General features: G+C 39.7%; 1 protein-coding gene and 2 pseudogenes across 1 annotated transcript; all 3 read left to right on the plus strand.

Annotated features, from left to right (window-relative positions):
• Positions 1 to 536: 536 nt before the first annotated feature.
• Positions 537 to 6,114, plus strand: LOC127755629 (putative receptor-like protein kinase At3g47110; annotated as a pseudogene).
• Positions 6,115 to 15,868: 9,754 nt separating this feature from the next.
• Positions 15,869 to 19,537, plus strand: LOC127754030 (uncharacterized). The gene is made up of 3 exons (XM_052279482.1): positions 15,869 to 16,327; positions 18,094 to 18,275; positions 18,366 to 19,537. The coding sequence occupies exons 1-3, from the start codon at positions 16,272 to 16,274 to the stop codon at positions 18,602 to 18,604; spliced, it is 477 nt and encodes a 158-aa protein (XP_052135442.1). The 5' UTR covers positions 15,869 to 16,271; the 3' UTR covers positions 18,605 to 19,537.
• Positions 18,503 to 22,980, plus strand: LOC127754029 (putative receptor-like protein kinase At3g47110; annotated as a pseudogene).
• The last annotated feature ends 704 nt before the right edge of the window (positions 22,981 to 23,684 follow it).

Consider the following 23,684-nt stretch of genomic DNA (forward strand, 5'->3'; position numbering starts at 1 on the left):
TTTGCCGTTTGATTTGTTTCTTTTCATACGAGGTGATCATATTTAATTTACATCATGGATCTCCTAGTTCATCGTTCATTAGATTCATATATGAGGCCCCATTACAAATATTCAGACCGCTATGATTGGTGAATTTGTGGATAGATGTATAATGTAAAACAAAACCCGTTTCATATTATAAGTCGTTTAATTTTTTTCTAATCAACTTTATAAAAAATATAGTATTATTTTTAATCACAAAACAAACGTATTATCAAAATATATGTAATTTTAGATCCAATAAAATTAAATTTGATATTTTAGATGCTGCTAATTTTTTAATAAATTTGATTAAACTTAACAATGATTGACTAGGAATAATATCGAACGACATATAAATATGAAACGGAGGGAATACCAATCAAGGCCACTGCTATTTTTTTCCTTTCATCTTTAAAACTTTCATCCAAGATTTTATATGAAAAAGTATCCGCTAAGAATGCACGTTCCAAATACCAATCATAGCGGCGCAAAAAAAAAAAAAAAAAAGACAGAATTGTAATTCTGGGCTTTACGTGGGCCGTAATTGGACCCGTCGATCCCCTTGACGGAAAACCCAACCGACGCCGCCGCCCGATCCATCGGCGGCCGGCGGCGGCCGGTGGGTGATGCTCGGCGGCGGACACGAGGTCGAGGACTCCTTCGACCCCTGCTTCACCGACGCCCACACCGTGTCGCCTTCCCGCACCTCCACTCCGCGCCTCCTAGCTTCCGCCTCGTCACTCCGCCGGCGGTGTCGCCCTACGCGACCACATCGCCGGTGGGCGGTGGCGTCAAGCTCTGTCAGGGCGGCCGGAGACTCCGCGCTCATCCGGATAACCTGCGGATCGCCGGATCATCTGCAGCATATACAAGGTAAAGTAAAACTACTATCTCCCATTTAATTGCTAGGTTACCTAGATGATTGTTAGTACATATCTGAATGCACTACTCTACGATTACAAGACGAGAAGGAATTATTATCTCATAATTTAATTGCAGGATTATTATTATGGAAAATTACGGGTCTGAGTGGCTGAGATTTTCGTTTCTGATGAATCTCACTGATGTTGAACAATGATCACAGAGCAAGATTACTAAACAGGGTTTGACTCTGGATATTAACCATGGGTAAGAATAAACGTGCCTTAATTTGTTCAAGTTACATCAACTTGCTATGTTGCTATCGCCTGCTGTCGTGTCGTCGTCTCAGGTTAATCGTATCCCAGAATGGAGTTAACATGGGACCGATCAATCCACCAATTGTTAGAATCATATAAGAATTCCTTTCAAAAAAAAAAACAAAAGAGAGAAAAGAATCATATAAGAATTACTTGTGGAACTGGAAGTATAATAAAACCGTTGGCGTCATGTTGTCAAGGGTAGTATACTGTATACTGGAGACGGAGGCTACATTATTGGCCACTTGGTCATCAGGTGAGATGAACAAACAGGTTAGCTCTACATAGATCAATAATATAATTGCCTAATCAAGACAAAACTATGGACAAAAAGTTAGGTAATCCTCCATTTTCACTGAAGATTAGCCTCCTCTCTGAAGAAAAACTGGTGTTGAGTTGAATTCCATGGGCTGGTAGCTGGTTGAGTTGAAGGCCTTAGCTTGCCATGATAGTGCAGACGCCATGGCTCTTACTGCTACAAAAATGAAGCAGCCGACGATGGCCACGAGGCTGGCTGCAGGCTGCAGGCTGCAGGCTGCACCCTCTCGCTGGTAACCCCTCACGAATGCATATATTGATTGATCTTTTAATTTGTTTCTATGTTCATCATTTTGTTAGTTCCATGGAATAGTATATAAATGTTGGATCAATCGTCCGCTTTTGGGGATTGTATGGAATGAGCCTAACTATACCTACAGGTTTGTTTCTGTCTGTAAACTTATTGCGTACTAGATACAGATGATTAGAAACACTATATTTCCCTTTTTTGGTGAGATTGTCAGAAATTATTACTTCTGTGTTACCTAGAACTTATTTGTTCAGAATATCAGATAGCTTTGCTAGCTTTCTGGCTTTCGTCCTCCTTTCAGGTCTCTGACACTAGAGACTTTTATTTTCCACCGATTGGTGATCATTTATCTTGCTATAAGCCTTTATGTTTCATCCCTGACTCTTCTGTCTCAATGGCAGTTGGATTGATCAGCCCGTATCAGCAAAGGATTTTTCATGTTGCTGAATCTTGCCAGAGGAAAGGATATCAATTCTGTCTGTGGAGACGAAGTAAATAAGAACAGAAGCTTTCTTGGTACTTTACATTTGTCTATTTGCCAACATTCTCTAACCATCTAAAACAGCTTCTGAAATTTTAGGCTCTTGCATGTTCTTTAAAAAGGATTACTAACCGATATGTATTAATCCCTTTCTCTTTTGTCTATGCATATAAGCAAGACCTAAATTTATTCGACCAAGGAGCTGGTCATGAAGATCACTGCAATTGGGTTGTTTTTGTTGGTGCTTATAGCGAGCTGTCCTGTCCAAATCTTCTGCAGTTCGTTGTATGGAAACGAGACAGATAAGCTCTCACTGCTTGAGTTCAAAAAGGCAATCAGTCTTGATCCCCAGCAAGCCCTGATTTCTTGGAATGACACCAATCACTTTTGCAGCTGGGAAGGAGTCTTGTGCAGGAAGAAGACACCCCTTCGTGTCATTTCTCTTGACCTTAGCAACCGAGGTTTAGTTGGACAAATCTCCCCTTCACTTGCAAACCTAACATTCCTAAAATTTCTTTACCTAGACACAAATTCATTCACAGGAGAGATCCCTCTATCCCTCGGTCACCTGCATCACCTCCAAACCCTCTACTTGAGCAACAACACATTAGAAGGAAGGATACCTGATTTTACAAAATGTTCCAGTCTCGAGATTCTATTGCTCAATGGCAATCACCTAGCTGGACAGTTGAATAATAGCTTTCCTTCTCAGCTTCAAAATCTGATACTTGCAGAAAATAATCTTACTGGAACCATCCCTTCTTCTCTTGCCAATATCACAGGACTAAGAGGACTTAGTTTCATGTCAAACAATATCAAGGGAAACATCCCAAATGAGTTTTCAAAGTTCGTCATGATGGAGCTTCTTGCTGTGAGTGGAAACATGTTGTCAGGAAGGTTTCCACAACCCATCTTAAATCTCTCTACTCTCACTAATCTTTACCTTACTTTGAATCATCTAAGTGGAGAGGTACCATCAGATCTCCTTGACTCTCTACCTAATCTACAAGAACTTCTACTGGGCCACAATTTTTTTCGAGGACATATCCCTCTCTCATTGGGAAATACTTCCAACCTACGTTTACTGGACATATCAAATAACAATTTCACCGGCATTGTACCAAGTTCCATTGGCAAACTAACCAAATTGTCTTTGTTAAATACTGAATTCAATCTACGCCAAGCACACAAAAAGGAAGATTGGGAGTTTATGAACAGTTTAGCCAACTGCTCTAGACTACAAGTTCTTTCGATGGGACATAACCGTCTAGAAGGCCATCTACCAAGTTCGTTAGGGAACTTATCCACTCATCTGCGACAACTTATTTTCTCAGGAAATCAGCTCAGGATTTTTTCCTTCCGGCATAGAACACCTCTCCGACTTGAATTCTTTAGGACTAGATAATAATGAATTAACAGGTTCCCTTCCTGAATGGCTTGGGAATCTTAAAAAGTTACAAACGTTAACCTTGCAAAACAACAATTTCACAGGGTTTATTCCGTCATCTGTTTCGAATCTGTCTCAACTAGCAGTTCTCGGACTATATTCTAACAAGTTGGAAGGGCACATACCAAGCTTCGTAAACCTGCAAATGCTTCAACTACTAGTCATTTCCAGTAATAATCTTCATGGCAGCATACCAAAAGAGATATTTAGTATTCCATCAATAATTGCAATTGATTTATCTTTCAACAACCTAGATGGGCAACTTCCTACTGAGATTGGAAATGCTAAACAACTCGTATCTTTGGGACTTTCATCCAACAAGTTGTTTGGAGATATTCCTAACAGTTTGGTAAGTTGTGAAAGTTTGGAATACATCGTGTTTGACTCTAATATTCTCAGCGGAGGCATCCCCACTTCATTAGGAAGCATAGGTGGCTTGACAGCTATAGATTTTTCTCACAATAATTTAACTGGTTCAATACCAGGTTCTATTGGCAATTTACAATTTCTTGAGCAACTAGATTTGTCATTCAACCATCTTAAGGGTGAGATTCCCACGAAAGGAATTTTCAAGAATGCAACAGCTTTCAGGATTGATGGAAATCAGGGCCTTTGTGGTGGGCCACCTGAGTTACACCTACAAGCATGTCCTATCATGGCTTTGGTTTCATCTAAGCACAAGAAATCAATAATACTGAAAGTAGTGATCCCAATAGCCAGCATTGTGTCAATTTCTATGGTCATACTTATTGTGCTTATGTGGAGAAGAAAACAGAACAGAAAATCTTTATCTTTGCCCTCGTTTGCTAGGCATTTGCCCCAAGTTTCATACAATATGCTTTTCAGAGCAACAGGGGGGTTCTCAACATCCAATTTGATAGGCAAAGGAAGATACAGTTATGTATATCGAGGAAAATTATTCGAAGATGATAATATGGTTGCTGTCAAAGTATTCAACCTAGAGACAAGGGGAGCACAAAAGAGCTTCATCGCAGAATGTAATACTTTGAGAAATGTTCGGCATCGCAACCTAGTTCCTATCCTAACTGCATGTGCAAGTATTGATTCAAAAGGAAATGATTTTAAGGCCTTGGTTTATGAGTTTATGGGACGAGGTGACTTGCATGCATTACTACACTCAACACAAAATGATGAAAACACTTCATATCTGAACCACATTACATTGGCTCAGAGGATAAGCATTGTGGTCGATTTATCTGATGCGTTGGAGTACCTGCACCATAACAACCAAGGAACTATTGTTCACTGTGATCTGAAGCCTAGCAACATACTTCTTGATGATGATATAATTGCTCATGTTGCAGACTTTGGACTTGCAAGATTCAAGACCGGTTCTTCAACACCATCTCTAGGGGATTCAAGCTCAACTTATTCCCTAGCAATAAAGGGAACCATTGGATATATCGCACCAGGTATTAGTTTGTTTTTCTTGTATTACACCGCTGCAAGTTTTATTTTATTATCTGACATGCTGATTTGTGTGAACTTAACTCTTGCTGGATGAAACTCTAGAATGCTCAGAGGGCGGTCAAGTTTCAACTGCCTCATATGTATTCAGCTTTGGAGTTGTTCTCTTGGAATTATTTATTCGGAGAAGGCCAACAGACGACATGTTTATGGATGGATTGAGCATTGCAAAGCATGTAGAGATGAACTTCCCTGACAGGATACTAGAGATTGTTGATCCCCAGCTGCAACACGAGCTGGACCTTTGCCAAGAAACACCAATGGCAGTCAAGGAGAAAGGCATACACTGCCTGCGCAGTGTGCTAAATATTGGACTCTGCTGCACCAAGACGACACCGATTGAACGCATCAGCATGCAGGAGGTTGCTGCCAAGCTACACGGAATCAAAGATTCATATCTCAGAGGAAACTAGCTAGCTTTGTGCGCATCTTTCGGTCAAGTAGTTTTGTACACCATTGAGTAAATGAGCGGTCATCATGAGTGGTTCTGGCCAATTGTCTACGCCACATTGTTGGTTGATAACCAACCGGATAGGCTTGTTTGGGTCTGGACAGCCACATTGTGCGCTCGGCATATCTGGTAATGGTCCTTGGGCGCGAGGACTTCCCGTCGACTTTGAAAAACAAAGCTCCACACCACTGCCGATTCTTCATGTGTGGCTGGTGGCTCATCGCCGCTGCTGGACAGTGGACCGCCTGAGACCGCGGGGTCTACCGCACCCGAGGTCCGTTGCATCATGTATCTATGCATGAGAGAAGTGTTAGTACTTAACTACAGCAACAACAAGCTACAAATCTATTTTGCTAGGTCAGGCATGTCCCTTTTTTCTTTTTATAAAACTAAAAAAAATGTCTGCATTGCAACGGGTAATGATGTTTTTTTAAACTAATAAAATAGCTATTGGAGGATGAGAAATATAATGAAATATTGGGATCGCAATACATTATAATTAAAAAATTTAAATGAAAATTCTTCCTCGTTTTGGGTCGAAAGCCTAATCCTCTCTTTCTTTTCAGTCACAGTCTAGTCCGCTACATTTTTCTGCTCAACATGTCTCTCTTTGGCCTAGCCCGCAATTGGAGCTATAAGCCCAACTCGCACATACTGTCGTGTTCAAGCTCTAGAAAGTAGTCCCACGCAATCCCCCCATCAAATTCGGCCGAATCTTTCTCAATCTTTTAAAATTAATTGAGGGCTTTTGATGCACTCGACCATTCTTTTCGTTTTTCTTAAAATTGAAGTGAATCCGTAACACTCGGGATAAAAACATCCAGGGAAGCTCCGGCTGCCGGCCATCATCGGCAACTGTTAAATAGGGGATTGAATTTGGTGAATTAAAGCAGAATTGAAAGGGGAAATCATGAGGAAAACAAAGATAGAGGAGTGAGGAATCAATTTTTACAATCAATTAAAGGAGTAAACGTACGGGGAGGTACATGATGTTGCGGCGGCTGAGGCGCGCTGCGCACGCGGATCAGACCGGAGGAGATCGAACAAAAACTGGGCAACGAAAAAATGTTCCACGTGAAAAAAAACTGCGAAAAAACTAGACGGCCATTGAAAAAAAAGGGTGACAAAATAAAAAAAAAGGAGCGGAGACGGACCAAACCTAAACTCACGGTATTATGAATATCTAAGAAGTAATTTAATCAAATCTAAAATCTAAAAGTAATTTACATATATGATAAAATTAATCTAAATATACAATAAATTAATTATATATATGTTTTTTTATCAGAACATGACCATGTAACATCTTGCTATAAAAATTTATTTACAACGAATATAGTGTATAATCCGATTGTTGATCGGATAAGTGATTTGAAAGAAATTTTATTTGAAGCTTACCTATTAGGAATCTTTTATTTATACTGTTGCATGCTTGCACACTTTGACGTGAGAAAGAGATATATTGCTACATTTTACCATTTATTGGTATAATAGTTGGTTTTGATTAATTAGTGCACATGTACTCGGAGAAAACTACACGTCGGGCGCTCGATCCGGGGGTGGGGAAATCGGGTAGCATGCAAAACTAATTTAAACTGTTTTTTTCTCTTAAATTATTTATCCACATTATGATCCGATTACACCATTAAATTCGTTGCAATTAAATCTTTGAAACAAGATCACACATGGATGTATTTCGACAAAAAATTTTTAGCTTATTATTGAATTAATTTTAAATGTTGCACGTTGTTCCACCAAGTATATCGGAATTGTTTCACTAAGTAGATCGAAAATGTTTCAATCGTTTAAATCGGTCGTTGTTTCACCTATATAAAAACAATGTTTTAGCAAATAGCGAAAGAATGTTTCAGATCACTGCAACATTTGATCCATACATAGTGAAACATTATAAATACACTAGGTGAAACATTTTTGGTGGAACAAAAATTGAAATGAATTCCCTTAATAAAGGGTTTCCATAATATGTAGGTGATTTGTTGCAAAAGAATGTTTCAATTCACTGCAACATTAGATCTATACATAGTGAAACATTGTGAGTACACTATGTGAAACATTTTTGGTGGAACAACAAATGAAACGGATCCCCTTAATAGATGGTTTCTAAATATGTGGGTGATTTGTTGCAACGGCATGCGTGATGGGGACACGTGGCGGGAGCTACACGGGGACACATTGGAGAGCATGTGCACGCGCGGGAGGCACTCGTGGGGAGGGCGCCCGATTTTCTCCCCCCGATCCAGGCGCTCGATCCGGGGCATTCTCCCATGTACTGATTAGTCACGTAAAAAAATGTGATCTTTCCCGTTCCTTCTCTCAAGTACACTGATCAGCGATACTTAAACCAGGGACCTATTTGTAAATGTTCATGTCGGCACCATTGGTTGCTGAAACACAATAAAGATAGGGACCTAGTCGTAAAAAGATGGAGTATCCTGAAGCGCATCAGGTAGCCCGTCTCATATAAACTAGCATGGTGGCCCGCGCAGATTGCGCGGCTAGTATCATTATATTTTATCTTATATAATAGCATATATGTTTTCTCATTATATTATTTAAATATATTAAAATGACAACATAATTTTAAATTTTGCAATAACTTTACAAAACTACTAATGTGTAATATTCATATTATATTTTATATACATGTTAGTTATTAATTATTTTTAATATCAAATTTTAGTTATTTGTAAATTCCTATATGGAACTCGTCTTTTAATATTTTTTTTTAATTCCGAGTTCTCTGTAAATTGTATTTCTATATAGACTCTATGCTCTTTTTCTAATATTATTTATTTTTATTTCTGAATTTTTATTATTTCTACTTGTATTTCTATGTGGACTCTAAACTCATCTTTCAATATTCTTTATTTTTTAATTACGAATTTCAGTTACTTCTAAATTGTATTCCTATATGGACTTTAAACTCATCTTTCAATATTCTTTATTTTTTAATTGCGAATTTCAATTACTTCTAAATTGTATTCCTATATTGACTTTAAACTCTTCTTCCCATGTTTTTCTTAATTTCGAATTTTAGTTATTTATAAATTGTATTTTTATACAGACTCTAAACTCTACTTTTAATTTTATTATGTTTATTCCAAATTTTAGTTAGTTTTAAATTCCTATATGGACTCTATAATCTACTCCTAATATTCCTTAATTTAATTCCGAATTTCTATTTTTTCTTAATTGTATTTCTATATGGACTCTATACTTTACTTCTAATATTCCTTATTTTTAATTCCGAATTTCAGTTATTTCCTAATTGTATTTCTATATGGACTCTATACTCTATTTCTAATATCCCTTATTTTTAATTCCGAATTTCAGTTATTTTCTAATTGTATTTCTATATGTACTCTAGTCTCCCCTTCTAATATTCCTTATTTTTAATTCCGAATTTCAGCTATTTCTAAATTGTATTTCTATATGGAATCTGCCTTTTCTTTTTCTCTGATTAATGTGAGAATTTCTAGGCCATGAGGGCAAATGTGGAGGCTCCTTTTACTATTCCTTTAATAATATAATAGATAGATAGATAGTTCGGGCTGGCTGCGATGGGGCATGAAATCAGCTCCTCATCGAGAAGGTGCGGCGAGTCAGCGACCGGACGGCGGCGGAAGGCCCAAGAGATTCCGCTAGCCGATGTGATATGCGTCCCGGGGTTTTTGCAGGGGCTTAAATTTTATAAACCATACGATTATTACAGTTATAACGTGCGGTAATATTTTTAGTTTTTAAATTTTTTTTTTTATAACCTCACACTAAACGTGCGGTAATTACCAAATCATAACCTCACCTAAAACAGTTTTGATTGAGCCCTGCTCAATCCACGAAAAGGCGAACGGCTACCCGTGCGGCGGGTGACGAACTCCAGATGGTGCAGCTATGGCGTCGTCCACGTTGCCGACAACCGGCTGGACTTGGGTCGTCGTCCTCGTCTGCGACGTCAGCTTCCTTCAGCGACATGAACCGCCTCTGCCAAATCGATACCCATCGACGAGACGTATCAGCTACGCCGTTCTGAACCAATAGCCCCAAAACTGGATCGTTTTCTGTAGCTCTGAGTTACCATTTTGTCGCTCTCTGTGAATTGGTCTAACGGAATATATGTCGTAAAATCACGGATGGATATGTGGTTGTTGGAAAGCCATAATACACCTATGGTATATAATAGATTACTCATTACATGAAGGGAAAGCATCACCTTTTTATTTTTATTTTATAGAGTAGGGTATTTTTTACTATATATGTCATAAAATCGCGGACAGATATGTGGTCGTTGGAAAGCCATGATGCACCCATAGAACATACTCCTATAAAGATTTAAACTCAGTACCTTAGAAGCTAATCAGGTCACTGTAACCACTAGGTTACGTACCCTTTCACAAACGTGGTCGTTAGGATTAATTATCCTCTGCAGCTCTGCTCCTTCACAGGAGACGTCGTCTTCAAAGGTAAAATGACCCAAAGCCTGTCTTACAGCCAAAGCGTTCTTTTCTGCTACTATGAATGATAAATTTTTTATTTTTCATTATCACCATTTTCGAACTATTAAATGGCGTTAACTTTTTTATCTTTAAAAATTATATACTCAATCTTCAAGTTTCGAAAAATTAATGCTTAATTAATTCTGTTCTAGTGGCTTGTCTTATTTTATTTTATGTGCCACCGAAAAGCTAAGCCAAATTGTATATTCAAACTAGTCCCAAATCACTGATTTTTGAGCCTATCTTTGACTACTAATGATATCAAATAGAAAAGGGGAAATATATGATATAAGCAAATGGTCAGGACTGTCTATCATAGTTTATGCTTCACATGGTTCTAAGGCCCTGTTTAGTTCCTACACAAAAATTTTACACCCCGTCACATCGAATGCGTGAACACCTGCATGAAGTATTAAATATAGGCTAAAAAACTAATTGCACAAATTGCGACTAATTTGCGAGATGAATCTAATAGAAAAGGGGAAATATATGATATAAGCAAATGGTCAGGACTGTCTATCATAGTTTATGCTTCACATGGTTCTAAGGCCCTGTTTAGTTCCTACACAAAAATTTTACACCCCGTCACATCGAATGCGTGAACACCTGCATGAAGTATTAAATATAGGCTAAAAAACTAATTGCACAAATTGCGACTAATTTGCGAGATGAATCTTTTAAGCCTAATTGCTTCATGATTTGACAATGTGATGTTACAGTAAACATTTACTAATGACAGATTAATTAGGCTTAATAAATTCGTCTCGCTATTTACTGACGGATTCTGTAATTAGTTTTTTTATCTGTGTCTGAACACCCTATGAGACACTCTATATAATACCCGATGTGACACGCCAAAACTTTACACCCTGGAGCTAAACACCCCCTAAGTTTGTTTCCTGCATCTTCACCGTGTTCGATCCGTTGAAGTTGCTTCTACAGTCCAAGTTTCTACCAAGTCACATGACCAGTGGTTTGGAAAGACAGCAAATTTGGAGATGTTTTATTACAGTCTCAAGGAGCTGTAAAATATTTTGGGGGAGTAGGGATTGGGGAGAATTTCTGCAAGTTGAGGGAGACTGGCTGATTGGCTCCTACTGGCCATAGCCATACCTGTACCAATCACACCTTGTCCAACTCTGCTTTTGAGTACTCCCCCTCCCTTTTGGTTTTTTCAAATTTTCCAAGTGGAAGATTAACCCGATAACAGCAGCGAGGACCTGCTAGCAGGGGCAGATTTTCAGATAATGCTTGCATCAACCATGGATAGAGGTTGAGAGGGGTTCTGAAGAGGAACCTCCTTCCAAAGTTGAAAGTTTGGGTTGAAATTGGTATGGATTGATTGAGCATTGCAAAGCATGTAGAGATGAACTTCCCTGACAGGATACTAGAGATTGTTGATCCCCAGCTGCAACACGAGCTGGACCTTTGCCAAGAAACACCAATGGCAGTAAAGAAGAAAGGCATACACTGCCTGCGCAGTGTGCTGAATATTGGACTCTGCTGCACCAACCCAACACCGAGTGAACGCATCAGCATGCAGGAGGCGGCTGCCAAGCTACACGGAATCAATGATTCATATCTTAGAGGAAACTAGCTAGGGATCTCTCATAGCATTGTGTTCATCTTTCGGTCAAATAGTTGTGTACACCATTGAGTAAATGAGTGGCCATTGTCCTAGTGAAATACTGAAATGTGGCTTTGTCACCACCTGCGACAAATGTTTATGTTCTAATATACTGTTTGATTTGTTTCTGCTTGATATTAGGTGGCCAATACATCTTGCATCTTCCATAGGTCATTGTATTCCAGACCTCATGTTGGCTTAACAGTACCATAGCTTGTGTAGTGAATGACCAAGAACACAAAAAATCACATGATGGAATGCTCATGTCCCGTCCTTTGCATTGTTAGCAGTTGGGGCCTTTGCATAAACATTCATCTGCTTGCTTGTCGTAGTTTATCGTCCACTCGTATAGCTTTGGCAGACACCGGTTACAGCACTTGCAGGTCGAAAGGCTTTGATCCTGCTCGAGGTAACAACGATGGAAGAAACTAGAAACTAGTTAAACTACATTGTGCAAGCATCTGACATGACCATCAGAATTTCCGAGTACTTTGCCCTGAACTGAACTGATAGTTGGCAGATGGCATTGCAGGATGCCTCAGCCGCTCCTCACTCACAGCGTGTCTTGTCCAGCTCTTTGGCTACTAGCAAGATAGCGGTGAACGCCGCGCGCCAGGGGCGGGGACGGGCTTGGCCGCGGCCGTTGCCTCCTTAGAGCACCGCGGTCTTCACTGCCAGAGAGGGTGGACCGGCCTCCACCTACGCGGGCCCTAGACGGCGTTGCCTCCGTAGAGCATCCGGCCTTCAGTGCTAGAGGGGGTGGACCTGACTCCACCTACACGGGCCCTGGACGGTGTTGCCTCCGTAGAGCACCGCGGCCTTTACTGCCAGAGGGGATGGACCAAACTCCACCTCTCATGAGCTCCGGACGGCGCCGCCCCTTTAAGCCGCATGGTCTCCACCACCGAGGGACGTCGCCCTATCGAGCGTTGTCATCTGCCCCGACTGAGGAGGTCGCCCCACCGTTCACTTGAGCCCCTTCAGTGTGGTCTCCACCGAACGTTGGGGTATCCAACGTAAACCTTCAGGCACACCACAACACCCAAGGGAATAGGGGCTAGAAATTATTTGCTCCCCCCGAATCCCGGAGCCAGCAGATGAGGGGGTACCGTTGGGGAATAACCCCAAGCCTAGCATATACTATTGGAGAGGACCTCCATACTTAGGATGTTGTATAAACTAATGTAATAATAAACTAGAACATCTCTATAGCATTGCCCCTCTAATGTAATTGATAAGGGTAACACTATAATTTTCAGTTACATACAAATAAAATGAGCCCTCCAAGTGCAAGGGAGGAGGATCTTCTCGCATGGCATCGAGGGAGGAGTGATCCTCTCTCCCCCATCTTCTCTCCCAAGGATTCAAGCTTGGGCTCTCTCCCACGGAGGAGGGGGGCCCTTGCCATGCATGTTGGACTTTGTTCCAATATTAACGCTGCTTGATCACTAATAACGAGCTGAGCCAAGGTGCGAAGAACTTCGGAGGTGAATGCAATAAGCACAAATGTCATTCATCGGCCTAAATGATGAGCAAACAGTTCGAATGGAGAGGGAAAATCATGTGGGGATATCACATAAGTGTATAATAATTTAGAAAAATATTGGGGCCCTATTGAAAATTTGTAACTTTTTCTTTCTTTGCGAACACAAAATATGCTAACTTGGAAGTAGAAAGTTTCTATCTACATAAATTTCTTAAGAAATTATTCATAATTCATTCGTGTTACCCTCGAATAGGGATCACAACATCATTAAAAAAAGTAATTCAAAAAATCATTTGTATAATTATGAACAAACTAAAAAGAACAAGAGAAACTCACAATATTATGAATGTATAAGAAGTAATTTAAATCAAATCTAAAAGTAATATATATATATATATATATATATATATATGATACAATTAATTTAAATATACAATAAAATTAATTACAATATATATTTTTTCATCAGAACATTATCGTATAACATATTGCTATAAAAATTTATTTACAACGAATATAATGATATATTCCAATTGTTGATTGGATAAGTGATTTAAATGAAATATTATTTGAAGCTTACTTATTAGGAATCTTTTATTTATACTGTTGCATGCTTGCATACTTTGACGTGGGAAAGAGATACATTGCTATATTTTTACCATTTATTGGTATAATAGTTGGTTTTCATTAAGGGTGTGTTTAGTTCTTTGGGTATAAAGTTTTTGAAGTACACGAACACACATTTGAAGTATTAAACGTAGACTAATAACAAAACAAATTACAGATTCCACCTGTAAACTGCGAGACGAATTTATTAAGCCTAATTAATCCATCATTAGTGAATGTTTACTGTAGTATCACATTTTTAAGTCATTGCGTAATTAGACTCAGAAGATTCGTCTCGCAATTTACATACAAACCGTGCAATTATTTTTTTTCACATTTAATACCAGATGTATGTGTCTAAACATTTGATGTGATGTTTTTGATAAAAATTTTTTATCTAAACAAGGCCTAATTAGTGCACATATGTGTCCCGAGGTTTTCGCAGGGGCTCGATCCATGGCGCCGGGGAGTATCGCCTCCGCCATCGTCTACGTTGCCGACAACCAGCTCGGTCGTCGTCCTCGTCAGCGACGTCAGCTCGACTGGAGAAGACTGCTACTCCGCCTCTGCCAAATCGATACCCATCGATGAGACGTATCAGCTACGCCGCGCTGAACCAATAGCCCAAAAACTGAATCGTTTTCCCTGCCTCTGACCTACTCTCTCCGTTCAAAAAAAAAAAAATCTAGAGCTAGGTGCAACATATTATAGTACAACGAATTTGGACAAATGTATGGCTGTGTTTAGTTTAGCGCAAAGTTTAGATTTTGGTTGAAATTGGAGATGATGTGACTGAGAAGTTGTGTGTGTATGACAGGTTGATGTGATGGAAAATGAGTGAAGTTTGGATCCAAACTTTGGATCTAAACACAGCCTATGTTTAGATTTGTAGTACTAAGTTGATTTTTTATGGGACGGAGGGAGTACCATTTTGTCGCTCTCTGTGAATTTGGGCCTGTCTAGATCCACTGGCAAAATTTTACACCTGCCACATCGAATGTTTGGACATATGCATGGAGTATTAAATATAAACGAAAAAATAACTAATTATATAGATTGAGTGTAAATTGCGAGACGAATCTTTTATGCCTAATTGCGCCATGATTTGACAATGTGGTGCTATAGTAAATATTTACTAATGACGAATTAATTAGGTTTAATAAATTCATCTCGCGATTTATAGGAGGATTCTATAATTTGTTTTATTATTATACTATGTTTAATACTTCAAATATGTGTCCGCATATTTGATGTGACACGCTAAAACTTTACACCTTTTATCTAAACACAGCCTTTGTCTCACGGAAGTATATCTGTTGATTGTTGACTACAGTAAAATCGTGGATGGATGTGTGGTTGCTGGTACATCACTCGTTACAGGAGGGGAGGGAGGACTGGAGGAGCTCCTCTGCAGCTCTGCTCCTTTTCAGCACAGGTCGTCTTCACAGGTAAGGCTGTATTAGTTCCACGTTAAAATTGAAAGTTTAAAATAATTGGAACAATGCGATGGAAAAGTTGAAAGTTTGTGTGTAGTAAAATTCGATGTGACGGAAAAGTTAAAAGTTTGAAGGAATCTAAACAAGGCCTAAAATGAGCCAAAAGCCTGTCTCACATTGGGTTCAAACTAATGCTGCCTTCTTTTCCGCATATCTAAATGATAATTTTTTCCTTTTTCGTTATCACATTTTTCAAATTATTAAATAGCGTGTTTTTAAAAAACTTGTTTATCTTTAAAAATTCAAATGAACTCAACTTTAGAGTTTGTAAAAGTTAACGCTTAATCATTGCTGCGCTAATGGCTTATCTCATTTTATGTGCCACCGCCAAATCGTATATTCAAACTAGTCCCAAATCACTGGTTTTGAGCCCATCTTTGACTAGTAATGATATAAAAAAAGGGGGAAAAATATGATATCAGAAAATGGTCAGGACTGCCTATCATAGTTTTGGCTTCACATGGTTCTAAGTTTGTTTCTTGCGTCTTCACCGTGTTCGATCCGTTGAAGTTTCTACCAAGTCACATGACCAGCGTTTTGGAAAGACAACAAATATGGAGATGTTTTATTACAGCCTCAAGGAGTTGTAAAATACTATTTTGGGGGAGTTGGGATGGTGACAATTTCTGCAGGCTGAGGGAGACTGGCGCTGATTGGCTCCAGATTGGCCATTGTCATCCCTGTACCAATCACACCCTGCCCAACTCTGCTTGAGGACTCTCCCTTTTGGTTCTTGCAAATTTTCCATGTGGAAGATTTTTCCATAGCAGCAGCGAGGACCTGCTAGAAGGGACAGATTTTCAGATAATGCTTGCATCAACCATGGATAGAGGTTGAGAGGGGTTCTGAAGAGGAACCTATTCCCAAGCAAACGGCTATAAGTAGGTAGCAGCTGACTGGCACCACCTATGTACTGCACTCTGCACCAACTGCCCAGCACAGCGTGTACTCCTTACTTGGCAAGGTACACTTTTCGTCCCTCATCTAGCTAGTATTCATCGGCATTCTATCTGATTGAGCTTAGTAGGTGCTGTTTGCCAAAATTAGAAGTTTGGTTGAAATTGGAACGATGTGATGGAAAGTTGAAAGTTTATATGTGTAGGAAAGTTTTGATGTGATAGAAAAGTTGGAAGTTTGAAGAAAAAGTTTGGAACTAAACAAGGCATTAATATGATTCATGTGGGTTTTGATTGTGCGACTGGTGTAGTGGTGTTCCACATTACACTCTTCATTAGTGCCAATAGGAGTTAGTATAGCCATCCTTCAGGGGTCAATATTTTTCCTTTTAAATTATTTCCTGTAGGAACAACTAAGAAAGCAAGTCTTCGGATAGAGGAAAAGCTGAATATTAATTAATTCTTCCTATCTGTACTTCTTGACACACCAATATTAATATTTTTCGCCAAGATATTTTTAATCACATCCACTATAAATATAGTAGGTGACGATCTTCCATGTTCCTTCAAAAAGAATATCAGTTCATACTTTTTTTTTTGAAACTAAAGCCAGGCTAAGCTGGAGTTATATTAAGGAGAATAGAAAGTATTTACAATATCACCAACAAAGGTGAAAGAGAGAGAAAACAAGGGAAACAAGGAAGAAAAGCAACAAGGAAAACCTAAAAGAAAGACCTAAGTGGATATTCTCGCGATGTTTTTTTGCCCCACACATGCTCCAAAGTTTGATTTCATCTTGTATTTTGGCGAGTAGTTGCGGCATGGTTTTCTCTTGATTTTGGAAAACCCTCCTGTTTTGTTCACACCATATTTCCCATGCCACCAACATGTGGATTGACTCGAGTGCTTTGGCCTTGCTTTTGCCTCCTTGAGATGTTCTTCTGATCCACCATTCCAACAATACTTCGTTTTCATCGTGTTGGTGTTCTATATCGCTGCAGTTCAGTCTACTCAGGACCCTCTCCTAGATCTGACGCACAAAATTAAGTGCAATCTTTAAAAAGATGTTGGGCGGTTTCAAGGTTCCTGTAGCATAGTTGGTAGAAATAGTTGTTTGGCCATTGTCTGATCTGTAGCCTATCTGCTGTCCAAACTCTATTTTGCAATAGAAGTCATGCAAAGTGTTTGCATTTGGAAGGTGCCCATTGCTTCTAAATCAGTTTTGCAGCCGCTAAGCTTATCCTGCCATTAAACTGTGCTATGTAGGCGGACTTTGCACTGTACTTTCCATTTGCTGTCCACCGCCAAGTTATGGTGTCCTCGACACCTTCTGTGAGTGCAACGCCGCTATTCCACACGTGGTAGAACACCTCGAAGAATTCCTCGACTAGCTCGACCGTGAGATTGTGCCTGATGTCTAGTATCCATTGGTCATTTGCTAGTCCTTCGTAGACAGTCCTACCTTTCCTTTTGGCATGGTTGTATAAGGCCGGGGCTAACTCCTTCAATGGTTGCTCTCCGATCCAATTTGATTCCCAGAAACTCGCTTTGTGACCATCACCTATTGTCACCTTGGTGGCGGAGGCAAATAGCCTTTTGTCCATTTCGTCACAAGGGGGAGGTGTTCCTGCCCAAGGTTTGTTTGGGCTCTCCCAATTGAACCATAGCCATCGCACTCTCAAAGCTCGTGCAAATTTCTCTAAGTCCAAGACTCTCAGTCCCCAAGTTTGGTGGGTGCACATACTGTTGGCCAATTTACTTTGCATTTGCCCCCACTAATCTCTTGGTCGCCAGCCCAGAGGAATCTTTTTCTAATTTTGTCCATATCATGCAGGAAATTTTTTGGGGGTTTCAGTGCTGTTAGGAAGTATGTTGGTATTGAGGTTAGTACCGAAGAGACAAGGGTCTTCCTTCCCACCTGTTGCAACAATTTCCCTTTCCAACCTGCAAGTCGAGAGTGGAGCTTGTCCATGACTGGTTGGAGATGCGCTCTCTTGATTCTTCCTATTGTCAAAGGTAGTCCTAGATATGTGATGGGGAAACCAGTTCACTTTCCATTGAAATTATTCAGCACGTCCTGAAGATCTATGTTTTCACATCTTATAGGCACCACCGAGCTCTTGCTTAGGTTCACCTGTAGCCCTGTGGCACGTCCAAAGTTTTCCAGCAAGGTGATTAGACTGTCCACATCAGCTCGACTTGGGTTCAGAAAGATCGCCGCATCATCCGCATATAGCGATGTTCGGAACTTTGCCACCCTGTTTGATATTGGCGACAAGATCCCTTGGTCTTTGGCCATATTCAGTATCGTTTGCAATGGGTCGATTGCTAATATGAAGAGGTAGGGTGAAAGGGGGTCCCCCTGGCGCAGTCCTCTCTTGTGCATAATTACTTCTCATGTTGTTCCATTCAGCATTACCTTAGATGTGGTGGTTGATAGAATTAAGGCAATCCAATCTCTCCACCGTGTACTAAATCCTCTCCACGGTAGCATTTCCAACAAATATTCCTAGGATATAGAGTCAAAAGCCTTTGCGATGTCCAACGTGAAAAGGAGGCTTGGTTTCCTTTTGTTGTGCATCGATCTGACCAAGTTGCGCACATATAAGAAGTTACCTTGTATGCATCGTCTTTTGATGAAAGCACTTTGGGCATGCAAGACCAGGTCATCCAATCTCATCGCGAGGACCTTCGATATGAGCTTTGCCACTGAGTGAATTAAGCTTATTGGTCTGAAATCATGCACCAGTTGTGGTGAATCTTTTTCTGGGATCAATGCCAAAATGGCTTTGTTGATGCATCCAAAATTTCCGCCTGAGAGTCTAAAGAAACTATCGAACATCTGAGAAATATCATGTTTTATGATGTCCCAGCACCCCTTGAAGAATGCCCCAGTGATTTCAGGTCCGGGCGCCCTCTCTGTCGGCGACCCTTTCACCGCATTCCATATTTCATCCTCAGTAAAAGGACCATCCATTGTTCCTTGTTGTATTCTCTGCACTCATAACGCATCCCAATTAAGTGTGCATTCTCTTAGTTTCTTTTCGCCTAGTATGGAGGTGAAATGATCATGTAGCAGCTTGGCCTTGTCCTCATGTGTGTATACAGCTGCATTTCTGTGTTGTAAGCAGTGTATGAAGTTCTTCCTTTTCCTAGCATTAGCTTTTATGTGAAAGAAACGTGTGTTTGCATCTCCTTCTTTCAGCCACCTAACCCGCGATGCTTGTTTTATTATTGACTATCCATAATCTCTTGCTTTTATTATCTTTGCATTTAACTAAGACTTAGAATAATTTGGCAGAGAAGGCTGGTCATGAAGATCGCTACAATCAGACAGTATATGATTTTGCTTATGGCTAGCAATGTAGTCCAAATCATGTGCACCTCATTATATGGAAATGAGACAGATCGACTCTCATTGCTTGAGTTCAAGAAGGCAATCAGTCTCGATCCGCAGCAAGCGCTGATGTCCTGGAATGACAGCACTTACTTTTGCAGTTGGGAAGGTGTCCTGTGCAGGGTTAAAACTCCACATCGTCTCATTTCTCTAAACCTTACAAACCAAGGTTTAGTTGGGCAAATATCCCCTTCACTTGGAAACCTAACATTCCTAAAATTTCTGTTCCTAGACACAAATTCATTCACCGGAGAGATCCCTCTGTCCCTTGGTCATCTGCATCACCTTCGAACCATTTACTTGAGCAATAACTCATTAGAAGGAGCGATACCTGATTTTACAAACTGTTCTAGCCTCAAGGCCCTATGGCTCAACGGCAATCACCTAGTTGGACAATTGATTAATAATTTCCCCCCTAAGCTTCAAGTGCTGAATGTTGCATCTAATAATTTTACTGGAACTATCCCTTCTTCCTTTGCCAATATCACAGAACTTAGAAATCTTAATTTTGCGTCTAACAATATCAAGGGAAACATCCCAAATGAGTTTTCAAACTTCCTCATGATGGAGATTCTTATTTTGGGTGGCAATATGTTGACGGGTAGGTTTCCACAAGCCATCTTAAATTTCTACTCTCATCGATCTTTTTCTTAATTTTAATCATCTAAGTGGAGAGGTACCATCCAATATCCTTTACTCTCTTCCCAATCTACAAGTACTTGCATTGGACTTCAATTTTCTTCAAGGGCATATCCCCAGCTCATTGGTGAACGCCTCCAACCTACGTGTACTGGACATATCAAGTAATAATTTCACTGGGGTTGTACCAAGTTCCATTGGCAAACTAAGCAAACTGTATTGGCTAAGTCTTGAAGGCAATCAGCTCCAAACACACAAAAAGGAAGATTGGGAGTTTATGAACAGCTTAGCCAACTGCACTAGGCTACAAATTTTTTCGATGGCTTATAATCGACTAGAAGGCCATCTACCAAGTTCGTTAAGCAACTTTTTGACTCATCTCCAACGACTTCATTTAGACGGAAATGCAATATCTAGGTTTCTCCCCTCTGGCATTGAACACCTCTCAAACTTGATTGATTTATCATTAGGAACTAATGACTTTACTGGTACCCTTCCAGAATGGCTTGGAAATCTTAAACAGTTGCAAATGTTAGGTCTATATGAAAACTATTTCACAGGATTTATTCCATCGTCCTTATCAAATCTATCTCAACTGGTATATCTTGGACTACATTTTAACAAGTTTGATGGACACATACCAAGCTTGGGAAACCTGCAAATGCTTGAAGTATTAAACATTTCCAACAATAATCTTCATTGTATAATACCAACTGAGATTTTTAGTATCATGTCAATAGTACTAATCGACTTATCTTTCAATAACCTACACGGAAAATTCCCTACTGACATTGGCAATGCGAAACAACTAATATCTTTAGAACTTTCATCAAATAAGCTATCTGGAGATATATCCAATGCTTTGGGTAATTGTGAAAGCCTTGAATATATCATGTTAGGTATAAACAGTTTTAGCGGTAGCATACCCATTTCATTAGGTAACATAAGTAACCTAAAAGTTCTTAACTTATCTCACAATAATTTAACTTGGTCAATACCAGCGTCTCTTAGCAATCTACAATATCTTGAGCAACTTGATCTGTCATTCAACCATCTTAACGGTGAGGTCCCAGTAGAAGGAATATTCAAGAATGCAACAGCCTTCCAGATGGATGGAAATCAGGGACTTTGTGGTGGGCTACCAGAGTTGCACCTACCTGCGTGTCCTACCGTGTTATTGGTTACATCTAAGAACAAGAACTCGGTTATATTGAAATTAGTAATCCCACTAGCCTGCATGGTATCGCTTGCTTTGGCCATATCAATTTATTTTATTGGGAGGGGAAAACAGAAGAAAAAATCCATATCATTCCCATCACTCGGTAGAAGTTCCCCAAAGTTTCCTTCAATGATCTTTCAAATGCAACAGATAGATTCTCTACAGCCAATTTAATTGGAAGAGGAAGGTTTGGTTCTGTATACCAAGCAAAACTATTTCAAGACAACATTGTGGTTGCCGTGAAAGTTTTCAATCTAGAAACAAGTGGATCGCAGGAGAGCTTCATTGCAGAATGTAATGCTTTAAGAAAATTGAGACATCGCAATCTAGTTCCTATCTTCACACTATGCGGTAGTATTGATGCTGAAGGCAATGATTTCAAGGCTTTAGTGTATGAGTTGATGCCACGAGGGGACTTGCATAAATTACTATACTCAACCGGAGATGACGGTGATGCTTCAAATCTGAACCACATTACATTAGCTCAGAGGATAAGCATAATTGTGGATTTATCAAATGCATTGAAATATTTGCACCATAACAACCAAGGAACTATTATTCATTGTGACCTGAAGCCTAGCAATATCCTTCTAGATGACAATATGATTGCTCATGTCGGAGATTTTGGCCTTGCGAAGTTCAGGACCGATTCCTCCACATCTTTTGGTGATTCCAACTCAATTTTTTCCCTTGCAATAAAGGGAACCATTGGATATATCGCTCCAGGTAATTTGAAAATTTTATCTTGCTTTTGTATTACTACATATTTCTTTAACATACCTAGCTATATGAGCTATACTTTGGTCTTATATATGCATTTTACAGAATGCGCTGAGGGAGATCAAGTCTCAACTGCCTCTGATGTTTACAGCTTTGGAGTTGTTCTCTTGGAGTTGTTCATACGTAGGCGGCCAATAGACGCTATGTTTAAGGATGGACTGAGCATTGCAAAGTTTACAGAGATCAACTTCCCTGACAGGATACTTGAGATCGTTGATCCCCAGCTACAACAAGAGTTGGACCTCTGCCTAGAAGCTCCAGTGGAAGTAAAGGAGAAAGGTATACACTGCATGCTCTCTGTGTTAAACATTGGAATTCATTGCACCAAGCCAATACCAAGTGAACGCATTAGCATGCGAGAGGCAGCCGCCAAGCTGCACATAATCAAAGATGCCTATCTCAGAGGGAACTGAAGAAGTTTTTCTGGTAGGAATACAGATAAGGCTTTTGTATATTTGTATTAAGCTTGGGACTGAAGAAGCTAGCAGTGCTATTATACTTTGTTGTTTGTTTTCATTTCTCTATGAATACATTACAACAAAAATTATCAACGAGGGAGTTCCCAGCTGGTTGAGTAGATCTCGACCATTGTCTCACTAAGACATTGTGTTCCCTTTCTCTTAGTTACACTGGAGAACAAATATTTATAGTGAAGAGTATTGTTTATTTGTTTCTCCTTCATACAAGGTCAATGAAGTTTGGCAAATCAGAAATTCAGAAAATACTCCCTCAGTCTTTTTTTATGTCTAACGCCATTGAATTTTGAACATAACTTTAATAATTGAATTTTGAACATAAATTTAATAATTCGTTTAATTTTAAAAAACCATATAATCATTTTTTATTAAAATTACATTAAGCATGGTTTCTATTTTTTACATACTTAGATAAAACGAATGGTCAAATGTATATATAAAAATCAGAGATTTGTTCTGGTCCAGCAAATTATACCTCAATGCACCAGTACTTGGTGGTACCTGATTGAATCTAACCGTCCAATGTCCAAGGGCATGATGGGAATGGATCGGGATCAGGTGCAGTCCCTATAGAGACTGCAACTTTGGCAGTAGCCAATCTGAACCGTTCAAAAAAAATCAGACGGCTGGCTCACACCACTGCACCAGCTAGCGCCCAAAAGGTCATCTTCTTTCTCGAGCGGTAGAGCCCTCTTTCTTCTCCATGTCAATGGAAGTGCTCTGTGCTTCTTCTTACTTCATGACAAGTTGACAACTACGGGACCTTCGTACAAACCATTGTTGTGAAAGTGTTCAACCCGTCAAGGAGATTCTATTTTTCGTGCTTCATCATGATGTTCTTCTATGAACTCCCATAAAGTGATAATCTGCACTGCCACTGTCAAACGCCAAGGCAGTAATTAACCTACGAGTAG

This window comes from Oryza glaberrima, chromosome 11 (genome assembly GCF_000147395.1).
Source record: "Oryza glaberrima chromosome 11, OglaRS2, whole genome shotgun sequence".
Taxonomy (NCBI): Eukaryota; Viridiplantae; Streptophyta; class Magnoliopsida; order Poales; family Poaceae; genus Oryza; species Oryza glaberrima.